General features: G+C 48.2%; 1 protein-coding gene across 2 annotated transcripts in view; it reads left to right on the top strand.

The window, feature by feature from the left end:
* PRKCB (protein kinase C beta) overlaps positions 1-22,194 on the top strand; it is a 312,542-nt gene that overhangs the window by 168,101 nt on the left and 122,247 nt on the right. For both annotated transcript variants that reach the window (XM_059896365.1, XM_059896364.1), the window contains exon 5: positions 884-1,012. In XM_059896365.1, coding sequence (XP_059752348.1) covers positions 884-1,012 — 129 coding nt within the window. The remainder of the gene's footprint in view (positions 1-883; positions 1,013-22,194) is intronic.

Raw genomic sequence — 22,194 nt, forward strand, 5'->3', positions numbered from 1 at the left:
ACCAACCACCCACTGAAAGAAGCACAGTTGTACTGCAGGAGTGTGGGAAGGGAGCCTGTATTTATCGTATCACACAGGAGACATGAAGGTCCCATTCAGACCTATTCCATTCGTCTTACCCTGCGTCTGATTCTTTTTCTTGCAGTTAGTTTCGGTGGATACTGTGCGGGCTCTGCTCAGGTCCCAAGATGATGCCCCTCCCAGGGGGTGGTTCATGGCAGGTGCCCGGGTGCAGAGGCCTGGTCCTCTTGCATCTGTTTGGGACAACTCTGAAGGGTCACTGGAGGTCCAGAGCTCCCCTTACTGTCAGCCTCAGGCCTCCTCGTGGGCGAGCTCCTCCCGCCCAGGAGCCCTTGCCGTAAACCTGCTCGCTCACAACTCCCATTCTCAGACTCTTTCCACGGAAACCAACCTATGGGCCGTCAATATTTAAAAATCGGGAGATGTCACACACAAGTCAGGATTCCTGCTTAATCTTGAAAAATGGGGCAATCTCGGCAATTTGGGGCATGCACCCTGCGTGGCTGCTCCTGGGTGGGGACACTGCGCTGCCTGGCGGGTCAGGTCCCGCCACACCCGCAGCTTCTCTCGCTGCGTTACCTGCTGCCCGTGCCGCTGAGCTTGGTGCTTCTGGCTTCAGAGCCGTCGGGGCTGCGCCAGGTGCCTCAGCCTTTCGGGAGGACGGACATGTTCCTCCTCCTTTGTCCATCAGGGCCTGGGGTGTGGGTCGGGGGCGGGGGAGAGTTGGAGGAGCCCTTCTGAGGAGACCTGGGCAGGGTGGGCACGGCCGGCTGGTCTCTGCCAGCTTCGGAGGGAAGGAGGGGAACAGGAGGGGTCCAGCCTGGACCAGCCTGAGCCGCGCACCCTCCCTCTGTCCCCGCAGCCTGCATGATGAACGTCCACAAGCGCTGCGTGATGAACGTCCCCAGCCTCTGCGGCACAGACCACACGGAGCGCCGCGGCCGCATCTACATCCAGGCCCACATCGAGAGGGAGGTCCTTATCGTTGTCGGTAGGTGGCGCTGGGGCTCCCGCTCCGGTTCCGCTAAGTTCGGACCTGGCTGGACTGCTGAGTTAGGGGAGGGGAGGTTGGTGGAGGGATGGGCGGTGCAGGGGCGGGGCGAGAGGTGCGGTGACACTGCCTTCCTCCTCTACCCCCACCCCCACCCCCACGCCGCCGCCGCCCCCCATTACAGCCCATCCCCGCTGTAGGCATCCTTAGAGACTGCATCCCCGCAGGGCGAAGCTCTCAGCGCCTCTGGTGCGCTGGAGCTTAGAGTTGGGGCACCAGCAGCACATTACTTTTCTCGAAGACCTCAAAGGAGCCAGTAGAGCAGACAAAATGCTGAACACCTTAATTTTATGGCACTGTGCGCCCCTGGGGGCTTTCCATGTATTTGAAGTATTTCTTTCTTAAACCTGACGGCGGCCTCACTGGTCCCTGTTCTGTTATTCTCCATACTTTTCGCGCTTCTGAAATACTTCATAGTAATAAGAAAGAGGGATAATACAGCCTCTTATGAGACGTGCAGCGTGGTGTCTGTCCCTCCTAATGGAGCATTCACAAAATGCTTGGCTCTGACATGTGCAGCTCAAACAAAATGGAAATCTGGCTGTGCTGGATGGGTAACTGCTCAGCCATAAAGCTACGGTAAACACTGAACTGGACCAGAATGGGACTAAAACTTTGTTTTTTTAAATTTATCTTATTTTATTATTATTATTATTATTTTTATATATGTTTTGGCCGCGCCGTGCGGCATGTGGGATCCTAGTTCCCTGACCAGGGACCAAACCCTCGCCCCCTGCATTGGAAGCACGGAGTCTCAATCACTGGACCGCCAGGGAAGTCCCCCAGAATGGGACTAAAACTTTGACACAAGCCTCCCCTAGAGGCTTGTGTCAAACTTCTTAGAATTTACAGTTTGTTAATTTAAGCAAGGTTTTATGACTTGATATCTTAGGAAATTGATCATAGAAGGGATTGATTTTGCAAAAATTGGTCTGAGGCCCTGGAATGGTTCAGCAGCTCTGAAGCACTGAGCCTACCCCACATAAAAGTTGAAAGATAGCCCTGTAAAATATAATCCCTGTTTTAAACTGAGGTTCACGACACCCAGTGGGCTCTTATGGAACGTGTATTCCGTTGGATTGTTTTTTCCTCTGAAAGGAAGGCAATGGCTGACCTGACTTCTTCCCAGTGAAATGCTTGAGGGTCCCCCCAGGAGGAAAAGCCTCACGAGAAGCTGGTTTCCCACACTGTCTAAACTTCCTGGGCTGGAGGGGCAAAAATGAGACCTTGCTGCTCTCTACTGTTATTCTGTAGGAACTACACTGGCTCAGATGTTACTAGGGCCAGCCAACCTTCAAGGAACCCATTGAATGCGCAGTGCTCAAAACCAAGCCACAGCATAATGCTCTCAAGGTCCCTCCATTGTTCCCACCACAAAAAAGAAATAATTATGTGAGGTGATAGAGGTGTTAGCTAATGCCAGGGACGTAATCATAATGCAATACACAAATGTATCAAATCAACACATCCCTACACCTTAAACTTACACAGTGCTATATGTCAGTGATATTTCAATTAAAGAGAAAAAACCTCTTTCAATCCTCAAAACAGCCTTGTGAAATATCTATTATACTTGTTTTATGAATGAAGATACTGAGGCTCAGAGAAGTTGTGCTTCTGAGAGCTCACACCGTTTGTAATCATCATCATCATACAACAGTGGCTAACATTTGAGTTTTTAAGTGTGTTAATCACCCTGCAAAGCACTTATAGGCAATATCTTGTTTAAAAATTTTCAGTAACTCTAATGAGCTCGGTAGTATTATCGTTCTACCTATCAGAAAACAGGCTTAGAGAGTCACACGCGGCATCCCCTAGGTCCGTTCACTATTGTGATATACTAGGTTACTTTTTGGTTTGGTTCCCTGCACTAACTCTGCCCCCATACCTTATTTATTCCCTCTGTGGTTTAGCTGCATTACCTCTTATGTGTGTTTCTTGGGCACTTTGTTTCACGTGGTACAGTACAACCTCTCTTCCAATTCGAGGTCAAAGTCTTCCCCCTGAATCACAGATACACTGTCTTATATCTTGATCACAAGCTGATGATTTTCAGGCAATCCCAATGAGGGGTGTGGTATATTTGTTTCCTAGAGCTACTGTAACAAAGTACCACAAACTGGGTGGCTTCAAACAACAGATATTTATTCAGTCACGGTTCTGGAGGCTGGAGACTAGCAGTCTGAAATCAAAGTGCCGGCAAGGTTGGTTCCTTCAGGAGGGCTCTGAGGGAAAGTCAGTTCCATGCCTCTCTCTTAGTTTCTGGTAGTTGGCGTCAATCTTTGGGACTCCTTGGCTTGTAGCTGCATCACTCCCATCTCTGCTTCCATCATCACATGGCATTCTTCCCTGTGTGTCTCGGCATCCAAATTTCCTCTTCTTCTAAGGACTCCAGGCATTGGATTAGGGCCACCCTAATCTAGTATGACCTCATCTTGACTTGGTTACATCTGCAAAGACCTTATCTCCAAACAAGGTCACATTCGTATGTATTGGGATTAGGACTTGAACACCTCTTTTAGGGGGATACAATTCAACCCATAACAAGGGGAAGGAAGAAAAGTTAGGACTCCCTTAAAGTTAAGGACAGAATATCTGCATGCTCAGGGTTCTGCTAGCACTAACTGAATAGCTACCAATATACTAATAGCACTTTGTGGTTTTCCAAGTGCTTTGATACTGGGTCATCCAGTGGAGATAGTGGTGTTGCCAACATACAGAAGGGGAAACTAAGACTCGGTGAGGTTGGACAACTTGCCTGATGTCTCGTGCAGAGCAGGGATGAGCACCTGGGCCTCCTGTCTGCAGGTCACTGTGCCCTGCTATTGCCTCCTCACCGTGCCAGGCATGGTCAGTACCTGGTGCGGGATCATTGATTGATTGATGATAGAAGAACCTGATGCTTTCTGCAGTTCTCTAAATACAGAGCCGAGATGGAGATTTTTGCTCAAGTGATTTACTGGGGCTGCTCATGAGATGAGGAGTGAGGATAGAGCAGGGAAAAGCTGAGTGAGAGTGTGGTCTCCATTGAAGACCAGCTTTCGCTGGATCCCATAGAGTCCTGGACCACAGATTATAGCACAGGGTCAGTCCCTCCTCGAGGCAAGAGGGCTGTTCTGTTAGGGTCAGACACTGCTATGGGCTGAATTGTGTCCCCTTAAAATTCACATGTGGAAGCCCTAACCCAATGAAATGGTGTTTGGGGATGGGGCCTTTGGGAGATAATTAGAGTTAGGTGAAGGTGGAGTTCTTACGATGGGCTTGGTGGCTTTATGGCCACATGAGGGCACAGCAAGAAGGTGGCCACCTGCAAGCCAGGAAGAGGGCTCTCACCAGCAACCGAATTGGCCTGCACCTTGATATTGGACTTCCTGCCTCCAGAGCTGTGAGAAATAAACATCTGTAGTTTAAGTAACCCAGTCTGCGGTATTTTATTTCCGCAGCCTGGGCTGGCTAAGGCAGTCAGTCTTTGCTCCAGGCTACTGGGATTGAAAGTGGGACGGTACCTCCCAGAATCCATGGCTTCTGTGAGACTGAGGGCAGCTATCTGGACATGGGGCATCTGTGAGCCATTAACAGCCAACACTCACGGTAGCCGGGAGCTGGGTGCCTTGGCCCGAGTGGAGGGGAGCTGGCAGGGTCTGGGTCTCCTGGGTGTACCTCTGATCTCCCAAGCATCCTTCTGGTTTCATTGTTGGGACTCCAGGTGCTCCTCCTTGATCTCAGCCAGACAAATCAGAGAGAAGAGAGCCCTTCGCAGCAGTGTGAGGCCAAACATGACCTGTGGTGTTGAATCGCCCCGCTTCATTCAGACTGTAGAGGCACATCCAGTGTTGGTACTTGCCACTCACCAGCCCAGGACTCCTGAATGTCACATGCTCTTTGAAATCCCACCATCTCCAGAGGCACCAGGCTACAGGTGCTTCTGAAAGATCTGAAGGTTTCCTCATCTCCTCTGGCTCTCTGAAATCTTGGCTTTATATCTGCTGTCAGGGATCTTGCAGGTCAAACTCAGAAGGGAAATCCAGTCAGTTCTCTTTCTTTAAAAAGCTCATCACTGGTTTCTCATTGCCCTTAGGGCAGACTAACTGTAACGTGGTAATCTCATTATCTATTCTCTGTCTCCTTGCTTTTCTTTAATCCTTCATCCCCTCCAGGCTGCCACCCACCATAGGACATCTGCATACTCTCTCCCCTCCATCTGGAGTGTTTGCCCTTTTGTCTTCTTCCAGCAGTTTACTCTTTCTCTTCCTGTAGGTCTCAGCTCATTCTTAAAATCAAGGACGCTTCCCTGGACCTCCCTTTATTGTAGACATTCATGGTATCCTGAACTTGAACTTGTGTCAATTGTGCTTTTATGTTGGGTTGATTAGTGTCTGCATCTCCCTCTGGGCTTTAAGCTCCTGTGAGAGCAGGGCTGTGTCTGTCTTGACTCACCACTGTATCCCAGCACCTAGTGTGATGACATCACTAAGTATTTGTGGAATCAGTGGATATATGTGTGAAGGAGATACCACTAGAGGATCCTGGCGGATACCAGAACTTCACAGGTGATTCCCAAATCAGTGCCTTCTAAAGTGAGGAGCTAAAAAGTTCAGCAGATAATCCAATTCACACCATCATCCTTAAGGAAGGAGACCAGGCAGAAAATCTGAAGGACCAGGTCCAAGGTCAACAGCAAGTATTACTGCGACTGGGACTCACCCTTTGGAGCCATAACTACCCTCATTCCCTGGATAATGTAGAAAAGACACAGAACAGTGGGACCTGTAGAATCACAGGAAATCATGTGGACATCATGATGCCCTGTGTTACCATGGAGGGGAGGCAGTACAATCAGAATCCCTGATCAAAGTTGTAAAATGCTCCTGGAGGTTATGAAGCCCATGTCCTTATATATAAAATAACCCTTTTCAATTCAGTATCTCCCTATTAACATAGCAACTAATATCCCATTATTAACATTTCCATCTACATTGCAGCAGTCTGCAAATCCTTAACCATATCCATAGTTCTATCTCACAAAAATTGGGGCTGTTCTTAAAAAAAGCAGAGGAGCAACGTTTTAGATGTTTCTCTTTGGGACACCCATTCAGTGTTCTTACAATGTATTATGTTGTACACAACCTTCTCAGACTGAAGCATCTCCCAGAAAGACTTAGGAACTCCCAATACTTTGTATTTAAATCCTTCCCAAGATCTGACAACCACACATCAAAAGAAGAAGAGCACCATAGGAACATAAATCCTTGACAGGCTATTGGGAAAGGTCGAGGATCGTATCCACCTGTACACTAGATTCCAAAAGAAGCTTTAAAAGCATTCTTAGGAGAAAGGAAACTAACGTTGAAGGCTCAAAGAAGCCCCTCTTGTTATGTAAAGAACTGTTTCAAGGTAGAAAAGGTTCTGCCCACCACGGAAACTCTAACAAGGGGGGAAGAGTTCAAGGAAACCAATGAGGGCCCTTCTATTTGGGTATCTTCCTTCCATAACCAATATGGCAGGACAAGACCAGAAGAGCAGAGGGCAGGCCTGGGTATGGTGTACCTGAGGGATGAGGTGGGAGGTGGGGATAGTTTGGTGTTTAGGTGTTTACAGTGTGAGAAAGGTGGCACGTTATAGGTAGGAAGGTGAGATGGGCTCAGTAAGCACAGATGTTCATTCATTCATTCATTCATTCAGGAAGGGCCTGACTACCAGGTTGTATCCATTGACAAACGAGATCTCATCTTTGCCCTTGGGGAGCTCACAGCTTAGTGGGAGAGATAGACATAGATAATTATATTGCAATGTGGCAGATGGTGTGATGGTACCATGGGAGCTCTCAGAGGGGCACCTGAAGCTTCCTGAAGGAAGCCATGGCTGAGTTGAGTCTGTAAGATGTATAGGAGTTATCTGGGTGGAGCAAGCTTTGTGTCAGGGTAAATAAGAAAAATAATATCAGCTCTGTTTATTGAGTTCTTATTACATGCCAGGAGCTTTACACAGATCAACTCATTAATCTTCAGAACAATCCCCTGTCGTAGGTATTATTATTATCCCCATTTTACCTGTGAGGAAACTGAGGCACAGAGCTGGTTAACTAACTTTCCCAGAATTGCACAGTAAGTGGTGAGTGTCATATCTAAGCCCAGGCAGTTCAGCTCGATGGCCCTCATTCCAGGCAGAGGGAATATGGTGCACAAAAGCCTGGAGGCTGGAAAAATGGCAGGGGATGGGGGAGGCTGTTAGCTGTTGAGTGTGACTTCCCTTCCCTACGTTCTAGTTATAAGCTCCTCTGGAATCTATTCACTCACTCTGCCAATCATTCACTTATTCATTCAACAATATGTATTGAGTTTCCATTGTTTGTCAGGCATGTTCTAGACCATTGGGATACAACAGGGGGCAAGACAAATCTCTTTTCCTGGACAAACATCACAACCTACGGTCTTGGCAATTCCCTAGGACTCTTGGAATTTTTTCTCATCTTTCTTCCTTCTGTTTGCCATGGAGAATTTCCTTCTTGTCAGGTTACGTTCACTGCCCTTCGAGTGTTTTTCAGACACTCTCTGTCCATTTCCTCTTTAAAACCTCAGAGGTTTGGGAATTTGGGACACAGAGCCAGAATGACCTGAAGGCTATTTCTGCTTTTTTCCTGTCACATCCTTCCCCGAGCTAGCTCTCTGATTTAAGGGGAAAGGGAAGGAGGGAGGAAAAAGGAAATGTAATGAAGAAAAACCCAGACGGATTAGTATATCAAAATACTACCCAGCCATGCATCAATTGCAGGGATATAAAATGACCACAAGCTATCCAGCAATCCCACTCCTGGGTGTATATCAGGACAAAACTATAATTCAAAAAGATAATCAACTATACTTCAATTAAAAAAAAAAAAAAATCACAAGCTAGGCCACTAGGGTCCACTAGGGGGCAGCCTTTGCCTTCAAAGCCATTCCTCCCACCAAAATCTTTTTTTTTTTAATTTTTTAAATTGGAGTATAGTTGATTTACAATGTTGTGTTAGTTTCTGCTGTACAGCAAAGTGAATCAGTTATGCATATACATATATCTACTTTTTTAGATTCTTTTCTTACGTAGGTCATTACGGAGTATTGAGTAGTCTCTGTGCTCTACAGTAGGTCCTTATTAGTTACCTATTTTATATATAAGAATCTCTTTCAAGAGATGCCCAGATCTTGCAGAACAAAGTGAAACCACAACACCATCACTGTCCATAATGGAAGGTGTCACAGCAACAGTTATCCCCTTCTTCCCCCATTAAACAGGTGAGTCACGGGGGCCCAGAAAAAGGAATCACTTCTCAAGGCCACACATCCTGGAGTGGGGATAGGGCCCAGTTCTTGTGGATTTCCCACTCCTTTATTATACTACTGGTTAGTATTTTTCCCCCAACATTTTATTATGAAAAATGTCCAGCATACAGCAAAGTGGAAAGAATTTTACAGTGAACAATCATTTATCCGCCACCTAGATCCTGCCATTAACATTTGCTTAATCACGTGTCCATCCATCTCTCTCTCCATCTATCAGTTTGTCTTATTTTTGACACATTTCAAAGTAGATTGAAGACATCAATTCAGTTCCCCCTAAATACTTCAGCCTGCACATCATCAACAAGAATTCAAAACGTATTTACAATTTCTTTAAACTTGTGAGGTAAAATTTACATACAGTGAAATGCACACATCTTCAGTGTACAATGGCTAAGTTTTGATAGATGTGTAACCCTATCCCCTATCACGTTCACCCTCTTTTTTTGATGTCACAGCTGCCGTTGAGGATCTGGTGAAAGCTGTGAACACCATTCTCAGAGCAATCCCCCTGTATGCCGACATGCATGCCCCCCACCCCTGCGGACTCCGGGAATTAGGGCGCCAGGGCACCTAAGATCTTTTAGATTATATTACACTTGATAGTTGTTAAATTTGGGGGGGGGGTGTAAATTGTAATGCAGTAAAATAGATCTGTGCAAACCACTTCATTGTGTACTCACTGGAGAGCACATTCCCTTAAAACAAACTTAGCAAGACACCCATGTTACTTTGCTTCTCTTTAGTGTTTTTGTAATGAAGTTGAGTTAAATCCTATCTCTACCTATGGAAGTTAACCATCTTTCTCAATGCATTATAGATAGTTGTCTGCACACCGCTGAGGCCAGGGCAAGAATCCCCTGCCCACCCTTCATTGGAAGCCTTTTGACTTGGTAGGTGGTAGTTGGTGTCTGGACACTGAAGGAGGTGGAGTTGACTTGAGAAGATGGAGGGAGCTAAAGTCTTTCTACCCAGTGTTCCTTCTCTTGTTCGCTGAGTGTTTAACTCTTGTGAGAACTGTCAAACCCAGACCGCTGTCTGAGGCACCCAAACCTCGGGATGTTCTGGGTACGCGGTCATGGTTCCTAAATGCCTGCTGAATGGCACTGGTGGGGGCCCTGCCAGGACCTGCAGGGCTGTGACTTGTTACCGCCTTTGGGGGAAGTGGTCCGACAATATCTATTAAAATATATATACATATACACACTTTGACTCTCAAATTTCCCTTTTGGGAATCTATCCTATTGAAATAAATCACTAGCATCGAAGGAAATAACATCCAGAACAAGCATGTTTATTGATGTTTTCTTTGCAGTGGCAAAGAATTGGAACCAGCCTAATTGGGCTAATATCCATTTTATGAGGTATTATGCAGTTGTTGAAAACGGTGAGTCTAATTGGGTGTGTGGGGTTTCTGTGTGCCCTGCGCAGGTACGTGGGGAGTTTCTTGCCTTTTGGGAGGTCTGAGGTCTTCTGTCAGCGTTCAGTAGGTGTTCTGTAGGAGTTGTTCCACGTGTAGATGTATTTCTGATGTATTTGTGGGGAGGAAGGTGATCTCCACGTCTCCCTCCTCTGCCGTCTTGAAGGTCTCTCTCTGTGTGCGCTTTAAAATCCCATACCCCTTGCTGGCGGACAATCTCAGTGAAACGGGATGCGCCTCGTCCACTAGATGGCAGGCTTTACCGTGCTCTGCTTCTGCAGGGCCGGCCACAGGTGGAGGCTGGGTGGTGTGTGCCTCCCAGCCCACCTTGGCCATGACATTTCGACTGTCCTGAAGCTTTGGTGTTAGTATCTCAGGGGCCAGAATCCCCTTTTGTCGACCGCCTGAACCTCCCCGCGTGCCCTGAAATGGTCCTCACGCAGCTCGGAGCCCCGGCTCGTGTAAAATGACCAGAGCCCTTCTCTGCTGTGCCTTTGTCTCCTGCCGCAAGGGGAGAAGGCATACCTCGCTTTTTCCGTCACTAGCTCCACCTGCCCTTCTCACTGGCTTGAGGCAAGTCTGTACAATGTAGTCCAATCTACAGGCCAATATAGTCTAGGATCCCAGAGCTTGCCCAAGGGCTTTGGGGTCAGGCCTGGGTTCGAATCCTGCTTCCCCGACTTCTTCAGCAAACACTCGTCAGGTGCGTCCTGTGTGCCAGGCACCTTACCATCACGAACAAGACCGCGCTTGCTCTTGTGTACTGTGTTCTTTCTTTTTTTTTTTTTTTTAACATCTTTATTGGAGTATAATTGCTTTACAATGGTGTGTTAGTTTCTGCTTTATAACAAAGTGAATCAGTTATACATACACATATGTTCCCGTATCTCTTCCCTCTTGCGTCTCCCTCCCTCCCACCCTCCCTATCCCACCCCTCTAGGTGGTCACAAAGCACAGAGCTGATCTCCCTGTGCTATGAGGTTGCTTCCCACTAGCTAGCTATTTTACGTTTGGTAGTGTATATATGTCCATGCCACTCTCTCACTTCATCCCAGCTTACCCTTCCCCCTCCGCATATCCTCAAGTCCATTCTCTAGTAGGTCTGTGTCTTTATTCCCGTCTTGCCCCTAGGTTCTTCATGACCTTTTTTTTTTTTCTTAGATTCCATATATATGTGTTACCATACGGTATTTGTTTTTCTCTTTCTGACTTACTTCACTCTGTATGACAGACTCTAGGTCCATCCACCTCACTACAAATAACTCACTTTCGTTTCTTTTTATGGCTGAGTAATATTCCATTGTATATATGTGCCACATCTTCTTTATCCATTCATCTGTTGATGGACGCTTAGGTTGCTTCCATGTCCCGGCTATTGTAAATAGAGCTGCAATGAACATCTGTGTTCTTTCTGATGATGGGAGACGACCACTGAGCAAACAGAATCCTTCTTTATGTGATAAAGGTTATGAAGGATATAAAATAAGGCCGAGGGCTAGCACTTTCCCAGTGTTCTCACGTAATCCTATCAATAGCCCTGTGAGAGAGTTACTAATATCATCTCCATTCTACAGGTGAGGCACACAGAGGGAGGTTTATGACTTGCTCAAGTGCTACAGCTCCAAAGGGGTGGAGCTGGGACGTGAACCCAAGTGTCGGTTCCAGAGCGTGAGGCTCTTGAACACCATCTCTCCCACCTCTGTCCCTCCTTGGGGGTGGGGGTAACACCACTCCCTTTTCTGAAACACTTCCTGTGTTCCGGCCGTGCCGCGGACCGCACAAGCACAGCTCCCGCTGTTAGAGTGATTCTCCCCGGGCCACCGAGGAGGAAGTGGGCGCAGGGCCCGGCTGCCTTACGCTGATGGAGACGTTGCTTGCCAGGGCTCCGTTTTCCCAGTACCCCCCGCTTGCCCATTTTTCTCCTCCAGGGGCGTTCGAGCCGGTACTTGCTGGGCTCTGAGGCCGATGATGATACCAGTTCTTCAGGTCAGCCTGCCTGTTTGCAGAAAGGCTGGCTTCATCGGCCACGACCTGCCCAAGAGGCTGGCTGAGCTCCTAGGTTGTGAGAGGCGGACTAATGGGGAAGGCCTTCTCTTCAGACCTCACTGTGGTAGGGCCAGGGGCTCTCTCTTCCTGCTTGGAAGGTAGGGAATACCTGGATGGCTCAGGAGGACGAGGTGAAGGTGGTGGAAGTACCCACCTCAGGGCCATGTGGCTGTGGGAATCCCACAGGCTGTGTGGGCAAGTGTTTAGAACACCACCTGGAACATACTTGGGGTGCCATATGTATTTGCCGCTAGTCTGGTCGGCATGGTTTACCCAACCCTTTCCAAGTTCCCTGGTTGATTTTTGCAGGATTTGCCAAGTTTGGAGTTTCCTGTTTAGTGAGCTTTTTCTTTCCCCCCAAAGTGGCATGTTTTCAGGACATGGTTTCTTGGGTGAGAAGTCCAGCTTCTTGGAGACTGTAATGGGCAGGCAGAGAGAGGGGTCAGAGGCACCCCTAATAAATGTCAGCTGTTGTTTTCTCTCTTGTTACTACCCTCCTGGGTACCATATGTCCTGGAAAACTTACAACACTTAAGCTGACTCTTTGATGAGGAAGTGAGGCATTTGGCTCCAGTGAAGTGGCCTGAGAGGGGGGGTGCCTGCCCAGCTGAGGAGTTCAGAGGACCTGGTTGCTAAGCCTGCCACCTTAAGACACTGTTCCGGTTATATATGCAGCCAGCATGTACTAAGCACTTACTGTGTGCCAGGTGCTTTAAGGGAAGCATCGCATGTCGTGCTCACCTCCAACCTTTGAGGTTTCACCCCCATTGTTCAGGTGAAGAAGCTGCAGCTTGGAGAGGTTAAGTAATTCATTTAAAGTTGCACAGTCATGAAGTGGCAGATCTACGGTTCAAAGCCGGGCTGATGCCAGAGCCTGTGTGCCTAACCTCTACCCCATCCTGCCTCCCTGGGTGCTCAAGCTGGTGGAACTGAGGGCATCCAAAAGGTGAGAGGGAGAGGGATAGAATAAAGTTCACAGCAGTATCTTGAGAAAGTGTTTTCACTTAAAAATTAAAAGGTGTTCAGGTTACACAGGGAAACATCAGGACACAAGGTGGTTTGAGCTTCTGGGAGGAACAGGTCTTCATGGGAAAACCAACTTCCCACCTGGATGGGTGCTGGGCCTTGCAAGCCTCCCGTATCATTCAGAGAATCAGAGTCACCAAGCAGACAATGGAACAAGGGATTTACTGGAGGAATTTGATCTTACGCAAGCTTGGAGAAGCTGGGAATGGGAACGGTGTGCTGGGAGATCAGAGGAAGAGCAGTGAGTGGTCCAGGCAGGCAGGGTGCAGTAAGTAGGGAATCCAGTAAGCCAGGCACGCCGGGCTACCAAAGGGTATATTAATTAACCTCGTGAAGCTTCTACTAGTATCATCTCTTGGGTCACCCAGTACAGGTGTGCCGACAGCTTCTTACTCATTTGAAGACAGTTCTTGGGGGCCCCAGAATCCTTCAGTTCCCAGGTGAAGCTGCCCCAACTCCTTCAGCCATTGGCTATCTAATCCCTAACCCACAAACCACAATTTCAAACACTACGTGACAGAGCTGTGTGTCCCCTCACCAACACAGATCCAGAGCTCCTCGCAGACGGTGCTCTAATTAGAGTAGCGTCCTCATCAAGCATGACCTGAGTGAGACAGAACCCTCCAGGGGTGGCAGAGGAGAGAGGGATTGTCCCCTTCCTCGTTCTAGATCAGCGGTTTCATGCTTTTCCGACGGCAGCTCGCTACAAGAGAGAGGTTTCACCCACCACGAACACAGGCATGCACACTCACAACTGATACCAAACCATCATGAGATAATACTCACCCGTACTAATGCTAGCTGTGCACTTGGATATAGTATCATCTCTTCTACAGCCTCTCTCCTGTTCTGTTCTATTCTCGTTCCTTTAATAAACCCTTTAAGAAAAATGGTCTTGACTCTCAGTTGATTTCATTAACCACCGACAGATGTGTCATGACCCACCATTTGAACAACACTCTTCTGGACCATGTCATTCTCTTTCTGCAGCCTCAGACGACATTATTGTTTTGGGGGGTTTGGGATAAGGCCAGCCCCATCACACTGTTGATTTGTTTTAGGTTTACATTCAGTTAAACCTCTTATGCCAACTCCACCAGGTGCTGCTAGCCTATGTTTCCTATGTCCTTGTGCAGTTTTTGGTTTTTTTTCAGACTTGAGGTTGGGCTGGATGCATTTCGTCTTGTTGGATCTGGCCCTTTGCTCTAGGGCTGTGTTGAGAGCTTTTCGTAACCTCTCGCTCTGTTCCAGTGTCTTCTGGATGTCACTTGCCTGACACTGTTCTTTGTATCAGGTCAGTGCCATTTCCCCACCCTTCCCCCATACTTGTTTACTTTTTTGTTTTAAAATGTAGGTCTGATTCAGGCATGGTGAGGCCAGTGGATCAGGAGAAGGTGGCCAGTGAAAAGATGTTGATAGTTTATTACTTGTAGTTCCCAGGAGGGAATGCCACACCACACAGGGCCACCTGGGGAAACACCAGGGTCAGTCAGGAGGCAGAGGGAGTGGGAGGGGCCCTTCTTGTGGTTTCCATGGGAAGGAAAGGGTGAGGCAGGTTAAGCAGGCTTAGGACTGGCTAGTTTGAATAATTTCAGCGGGTTCTAGGAGAAGGGGCTGTCTCTAGTTGTCCAGCCCTGGTGTGATTAGTGCAGGGGAATAGTGGCCTGGAGTGTAAGAGCTCCATAAAGGAGATGATTGGAGGCATGGGCTCTGGATTGGCTGCTTTGCTTCTGAAAGATACACTTGCAGCTGATTTTATTATCTCTAGGAATTGGCTAGCCTTGGGAAGGGCAGTCTTTCTGGGGTCAGCAAGTCCCCAGATGTCAAAGCATCAGAAACACAGGAAATAAAAAGCTGTGATTAATACATTTAAAACTTTTTATTTAATGGTATTATCAAACTCGTTTAGGTACAGAGTTAAAAAACCCCGTGTGCATTGAAGAGCCTCTGATGGAAAGCAGCGTCCCCTCCTCCACCCCCAGTTCCTCTCTTTAGAGTGGTGCTTCTGAGACCAGAATCACCCACAGAGTGTCCTACCCCAGGGATTCTGCTTCAGCAGATCTGGGGTACACCTGAGAATTTGAATTTCTAGCAAGTTCCCAGGGGATGCCGATATATCATCCCTCCAGGGGACCACGCTCTGAGCACCACTGCCTTGGAGGACACCATTTGAAATTCTTTCTTCTTGTGCTCGAGCTCTATGTTTTAATGACATGCTCTGTCACTATTTCACTTCACTGCTTCATGGCTCCAACTTCCTGAGCAGGACTTAGCTCGCTGACACCATCCCTCTGGTGCCCTCCCCCACATACCTGCAGCACAGGTGTACCGCCACTTCTGGGTCTCTCATTCAACAAAAGGGTCATATTATTGAGCATCTTGTAGGTGTCAGGCACTGACTGCTCACTGCGATTTGCCTGAGAACAAGACAACCCTGCCCTCGTGGAGCTTATATTCTAGTTCAAGGCTCCACAGGCTTTCCCTGTTACGGACCAGATAGACTTTGAAGCCATATGGTTGCTGTCACAGCTACTCAGCATTGCCATTGTAGCATGAAAGTGACCACAGACCATATGCAAATGAATGGGCGTGGCTGTGTTCTACTAAAACTTTCTTACAAAACAGGTGATGGGTTGGATTTGGCCTGCAGGCTGCCGTTGGTCCTCTGTTGTAGTGTGTGTGACAGACAATAAAGTAGGTAAAGAAGTAGAATATACAGTATGTCAGATGGTAAGTGTTAAGGAGAAATATAAAGCAGAAAAGGAGGATTGGGAGTATGGGCGAGGGGACAGGACTTGCAAATTTAGATAATGGTGGCAGGGAAAGTGTCACTGAGATGCGGACATTTGAGTAAAGACGTTTGAAGATGAAGGAGGGAGTCATGCAGCTCCCTGGAGGAAGAGCATTCCAGGCAGAGGAACAGTTGGTGCAAAGGTCCTGTGGCATTAGCGTGCTCAACAAGGTTGAGGAAGCAGCAAGGAGGCCCCCGAGTCTGAGTGGAGGGAGCCAAGGGGAGGAGAGGAAGACAGAGGTAATGTGAAGGCAGCTGCTGAAGTCTTTGTAATCCCTTGTAAGGAATTTGAGCCACAATAATGGATTCCAAGAGTGTACTGTGGCTCTAGTAGTTTTAATCGTTCCTTGGTGTTTGCGGAGATTGGTTCCAGGACCCCTGGTGGATGCCAAAGTCCACAGATGCTCACATCCCTTATAGTCGGCTCCCCTCCCCCATCCCTGTGTCTGGAAATACAGACGGCCGATTGTATATTTACAGCTCCATTTCTTGTTTCCTTAGTTATAAGAAGTACCTCTTGACTTTCTGTTTTGTAAGAGGTACCAGGCATTGTACCAAGCACTTTTACATGCAATACATCATTTAATTCCTGTGAGATAGAGACTAATATTTTCTCCATTCTATAGAGGAGGAAATTGAAGCTCAAGAAAGGTTAAGTGACTTGGCTAAGGCCACACAGCTAGTAAGTGCCAGAGCTTGGATTTGAACCCAGGTCTGCCTTTATTAGAGATGTTAGCACCCACATTATCCTGAGAGGCAATGCTGTAATCCTTCAGGGGTACTGGGGGAAACTGTGGGTTTTGGACAATAAAATGGAAAACCTTTGCCAAGGAGGGATGTGTGTGCATCAGTCAAACAAAAGAGGAACTATTCTGAGAGAGGGGAAAGGTTCTTTTCTGTGGGAACTCTGACCAAACCTCTGACAGCTCATTTATGTGATGCTGGTGTAGTTTGACATTCATAGTACAAGACTTGCATGCAATTAGCCTGAATCGTTCTAACACAGTTTCTTGAAAACATTTGGAATTTTCCCTGTCTGGCCTTGTGCATGATGTAACCATGGCTTTATTTAGTTGGTCATCCATCCCAGAATAGTGCCATCTACATCTGCCCGCATCACTGTGGTCCGATTGAGGTCTTGTTTTACTGGAGGGCCGAGACCGTCGTGTGGGCTTGCTTTGTGGACCCCCTTCCGAGGGATCATTTGCACAAACGTGATGGCAGAGCCTCTTTTTAGCGTGCGACAGTGTAAGCTGGAGTCCTGTTAAGTATGCCATGCAAATGAGATGCAAATGAGGGGGCCACCTTGGCTGGGTGGGGATGTCAGAGCTCTGGGGACTTCTGCCCGCCTCCTCATCAGTAGGCTGATGAACCTGGCAGTTCCTTTAACAATCATCTTTTCGGCCCACCAAAGGGCTTTTAATGAGGGCAGAAGCTGACTACTCCTGCAACCCCTTCAGACACCTGGTGATTGGAAGCCAGAGAGACTGTGCGCTTTGCACAGGCTGTCAGACGCCTGCGAGTTACCATCAGCTGCCTGCTGGGCTCTGAGAAGGGCTGGGGCAGGAAAGGGAAATGGCGGTAACAGACTGCTATTGTCTGTTCCTCCTCCTCCTGTGGAGCTGCGTGACGCAGCCTTGGATGGCTGGATTTGGGCTCTCACGCCAGCTTCCGTGGTCCTCGCTGGGTGCCTGCCTCGGCTCAGAACATGGGTCTCCCCAGGGACTTGGAATAAGAGCTAAGAGCCTGCCCCCCCAAGTTGAGGATCAATGATCCTTTGATTTTATTTCTTCTTCCAGTCTAACCAACTGTCTTCGCTTGTAGCTTAAGAAATCCCAATCCAAGCAGCCTTTTGAAGCAAGGAAAGAAAAGTGAACAAAACCGCAGGAAATTAGGAAACAGTGGAGAAAGACACATGGGTATATTCACAAAGAGCCAGTAGACCCAAAGGATGCTCCCTGGTATCTTTCTGCTTATTTCTCCTAGTTTTGCAGGGGCTTGTACAGTGCAGTTCCCTTGACAAAATCATTACCATCTCTCTAAATATAAAATACACAAAGCAAGGACCTCCTAAGTGCCAGACACAGTGCAGAATTCTTTACCTGTATTAGTACATTTAATCTCCATTTACAGGTGGAGAAACTGAGGCCCAGGGAGCCTAACTGACTTGCCCAAGGTCATTTAGCTAGGAGGTGGCAGAACTGACGTTTGATCCCTGAAGTCCTTAACCACTGTGACAAATTGAGGATTTAGGAATTGAAATGGTGACTTCGGCTGAGGGATGAGTGAGCTTTCATTATTTCCCCAGCCTTCCCATCCAGGCTTCCTGTTGTCAGACTGACCTGGGCTGATCACTGTCTCAGCTCATCATTAGCTCAAGAGGCAGCTCCTGGGGCTTGTGGGCTACAGGTTCCCCTAGATGGGGGGTGATGGATGGGTAGGCAGATCCTGGGCTTGAAATGTCTTGCCTGCAGATTACTTTAGCAGGGTTGTTGCCTGCCAGGTCTCCAGGGAGTGGGTTGTTCACTGAGGCTTGGGGTCTGAAAGTTAATGTGAAAGGCCTATTTCCATGGCCTTGCTTCAGGTGTTTCTTGGGTCCATGGCACATTGGCAGGGGCCAGACTCAGCCCTCATCCACGAGCACATTGGATGTGTCTTTCCCCAACTGTTTATAGCAGATATAACGGGGGTGATGGTTGCATTGGTGTTCATGGTCAGCACTCAACAGACGTTTGTTAAAAATGAAAATCTGAAGAAGACAGAACCTTGTCAACAGTGTCCTGTAGCCATGGGGCCATATTTTGGTTTGCTCCACCCCTGCCCTTCCCAAACAGGTATACTTTTGAGAAGGGGCATTGGTGTTCTTTGGTCCCATTAGAGCCTCATCACAACCCTATGAGATAATACCTATCCCTTTCCTACTATTATTCTGACTTTACAGATGAGGAAAGTGCAGCTCAGAGAGGTGAATTTACTTGCCCAAAGTCCCACAGCTAGTGAGCAGCGGGGCTTGAATTAAAATATAGATGTGACTGATTGTAAACCTAGGCTCTTAATGCGCAGCGTTCCTGGGGAACACAAAGATATCTTCTTTGAGCCTCTCTCCCTCCCTCCTCACCCCCTACTTCCTTCCCTCCATCCATTGTTCTTTGAGTCTCTCCGGTGTGGGAGGCCGTTTGCCAGACACCGAGAGGGCTCTGTGAATGAGTATGACCCCTTCTGCACAGAGTATTTCACAACTTACTAAGAGAGCAAGGGAGAGAGGACCGACTCTAACAGGGGGCATGGTGAAGTGATAACCCAGCTTGAAGACAAGTGCTGTGGGAGGTGCCTGCCGAGGAGAGAAGTATTCCACGCAATGGGGCTGGGAAAGGCTTCGCAGAGTCAAAGGCAGTGGAGTTCGTTCTGGAGGGGGAGGACTAACCCCTGCTAGGACTCAGCGGGGAGCTTCGCCTGTTTCATGTGTTGAAAGATGAACAGAGCTTTCATGGGCTTTGGCCCTCTGAAATCTACTCTTCACACCCAGCCAGAGGGAGCGTTCTAAAATGTAAATCAGACAGTGCCCTTCCCCTACTTAAACTGTTCTAAGGCTTCTCAGAGCTTTCCATTGAAGTCCAGACCCCTGGCCCTGCTCTGAGAGCCTGCAGGGGCTGCTTCTCTCGCTGAGCCTCTCCCTCCAACCTCGTCTTCTTTCTTTGTCCTCTTGCCGTGATAGCCTCCTCGCCGCTCCACCAAAAGAGTGTCCTTCCTTCTCGCACCTGCTCTTCCCTCAGCTTGGATTGTTCTTCCTTGAGCTCTACATGTGGTGGCTTCCGGTCACCCCTCAGTTGTCCACTCAAATGTTACCTTCTCAGAAAGGCCACCCCAGAGCCTTATCCAAAGAATGAATCCCCTCCCAGTCCCTCTACCCCATTACCCTGGCTAACACTGTCTTGGTATTTGTCCCGTGTTGTTATTATGTTGTTGATTTGTTTCTTTGCTTCTTACCTGTTTCCCTCCACTGGGTGCAGGGAAGAAACAGTCTTATTTTTCATACCACTATGGGCTAGCGCCTAGTGTCCAACTGACATGTGCAGACGCACAGTGAATGTTTACTGAACAAGTGATTAAATAGGTGGCAAAGTGGGTTAAATGGTGGGCTGTGAGGATGAAGTGACTGCAGGAGTGAAGACCCTGGGCCTGAAGGGCCATTGGATTTCTGGGGTGTTGAGACTACAGAGTGTATCTGTGAAGACAGATCGATGCCGTATCACAGAAGAATTGTTCATGCATTCTAGGGATTTTGGACGTTATTCAGTAGTTGATGAGCCATTTGGGGTGGTAATTACCTAATCTAGATACCACTGGTGGCAGTGAAAGAGAAGGATCTCAGGAGGATGGATGAGAAGATGCACACTTGAGTTAAGGAAGTGACAACAGAAAGGGACAGATGAGAGTCAATTGATGTGGAGAGTCAAAGAGAGGATGGAGGAGTCAAGGATTAATTGAGATTTGTGGCTCGGGAACACGCGTGCATAGTGATAAGCAATCAGGGTTAGAAGTCAAAGAAGCTCACTTGGATGGAAAGGCAATGCTCTTGGATTTGTACAAGCTGGGTCTGCGACGTTTTGGGCTCACATGGGTGACTACGTCCAGTAGGTGGATCTATATATCCAGGCACCCAACTGAGAGTAGAGGTTCAGGCATCAGTAGCCTAACAGTGGAGCCGAAGCTGTTGATGTGCCAGGTATTAGAAGGCGGGGAGTTGGAAGAACAGTATGGGTGGGACCCTGGGAAATGGAGCCACTTCAAGGGTTAGTAGAGAAAGAGGAACCAGTGAAGGAGAGAAAAAATGGTGCTCTGAGAGAAAGAAGGGGAGCCAGGAGAGTGGAGGGTCCCGGGAACCGAAACAAGAGAGAGTTCAAGAAAGTGAAGTGGATACTTCCCTGGAGGTCCATTGGTTAAGACTTTGTCTTCCAGTTCAGGGCGTGCAGGTTCGATCCTTGGTCAGGGAGCTAAGATCCCAGATGCCTCGTGGCCAAAAAAACCAAAAAACATAAAACAGAAGCAATAGTGTAACAAATTCAATAAAGACTTTAAAAAAAAAGGTCCACATAAAAAAAAAGAAAGAAAGAAAGAAAGTGAACGTGGCCAGCCTGTTAGGTGCTGCCAACTGGAAATGGTAGAGAGAACAGGCTGAGCGAGGAGACAGCCTCCCGATTTGGTCATTTAACTTAGGGATTTGGGCAGTGCTTGTTCAGTGGCATGGTGGCAGGAAAAGCCAGGATGCTGGGTGTTAGGAAGGGGAGGTGGAAAGAGAAGTGTAGACAGCTCTTAAGAGAGTGTGGGTTGTAAAAGGAAGGGGTCAGGAGAGGAAGCTTGAGAGAAAGTCATTTATGAGAAAAACTCAATCGTTTCTATAGTGGGAATGGAAGAAAGCGTGAGGAAGGGCTCAGGATGCTTGGAAAAGGGGGCAGGAAGTATGCAGAAGAGGTTCTAGGCCTTTGTCGTCACATAGTTAGGTGTTCAAATCCCAGCTCTGCCAGCTACCAGCTGTGGGACTCTGGGCAAGTGAGTCAGCCCCTCTTAGACTCTGCTTCCTCAACTGCCCAACAGCGAGAGCACACACCTCGCAGAGTCACGGCAGGGGTGCCAGGAGAGTGTGTATTGGGACCTTCACAGTGGTACCTGGGGAGTTTTGAGTTAGTGGACTCTTCTCAAGCTCCTTTATAAATTTATTTGTTTATTTATTTTTGGCTGTGTTGGGTCTTCGTTTCTGTGCGAGGGCTTTCTCTAGTTGTGGCAAGCGGGGGCCACTCTTCATCGCGGTGCGCGGGCCTCTCACTATCGCGGCCTCTCTTGTTGCGGAGCACAGGCTCCAGACGCGCAGGCTCAGTAGTTGTGGCTCACGGGCCCAGCTGCTCCGCGGCATGTGGGATCCTCCCAGACCAGGGCTCGAACCCGTGTCCCCTGCATTGGCAGGCGGATTCTCAACCACTGCGCCACCAGGGAAGCCCTCAAGCTCCTTTATAGATGCCATTTAGAAAAGACCACAGTGACACCCGCTAACCCTTGGTCCACATTAGGTGCTTCCTGCTCTAAAGTCTGAACTCAACGACACACATCACACTGATAATGATTCTCTGTGTAGTGGATAGTGTGGGGTGCCACCCAGATCCCCCTTTCATAACTGAGGCACTTCTGCCCCAGGCATGAGGAGCGTTGGCTGCTGACGACTCACAGCTTAGTCCTCCAGGAATTGCCCTGAAGAGACTTGCATTGTCCAGGCGCAGCCCACACCCAAGGACTGGTCGCTGGTTGGGGGGTGGGTACAGACGTGTCCACTGGGGACATGTCTGAAGGAACATCCCGACCTCAGAGCTCCCTAATAGATCGGGTGAGGTCTGTTATGACTGCATTGCCATTTCACTCCTCCCTCTGTTCTGTCTGTCCTGCTTCCCTCATTCCCTGTGGGGGTTATTCCCAAGGGTAAGACCCAGCAAGACCCCTACACACAAGTCTCCACATCCGTCTGTTTTCAGGG

Source organism: Balaenoptera ricei, chromosome 15 (assembly GCF_028023285.1).
Source record: "Balaenoptera ricei isolate mBalRic1 chromosome 15, mBalRic1.hap2, whole genome shotgun sequence".
NCBI lineage: Eukaryota > Metazoa > Chordata > Mammalia > Artiodactyla > Balaenopteridae > Balaenoptera > Balaenoptera ricei.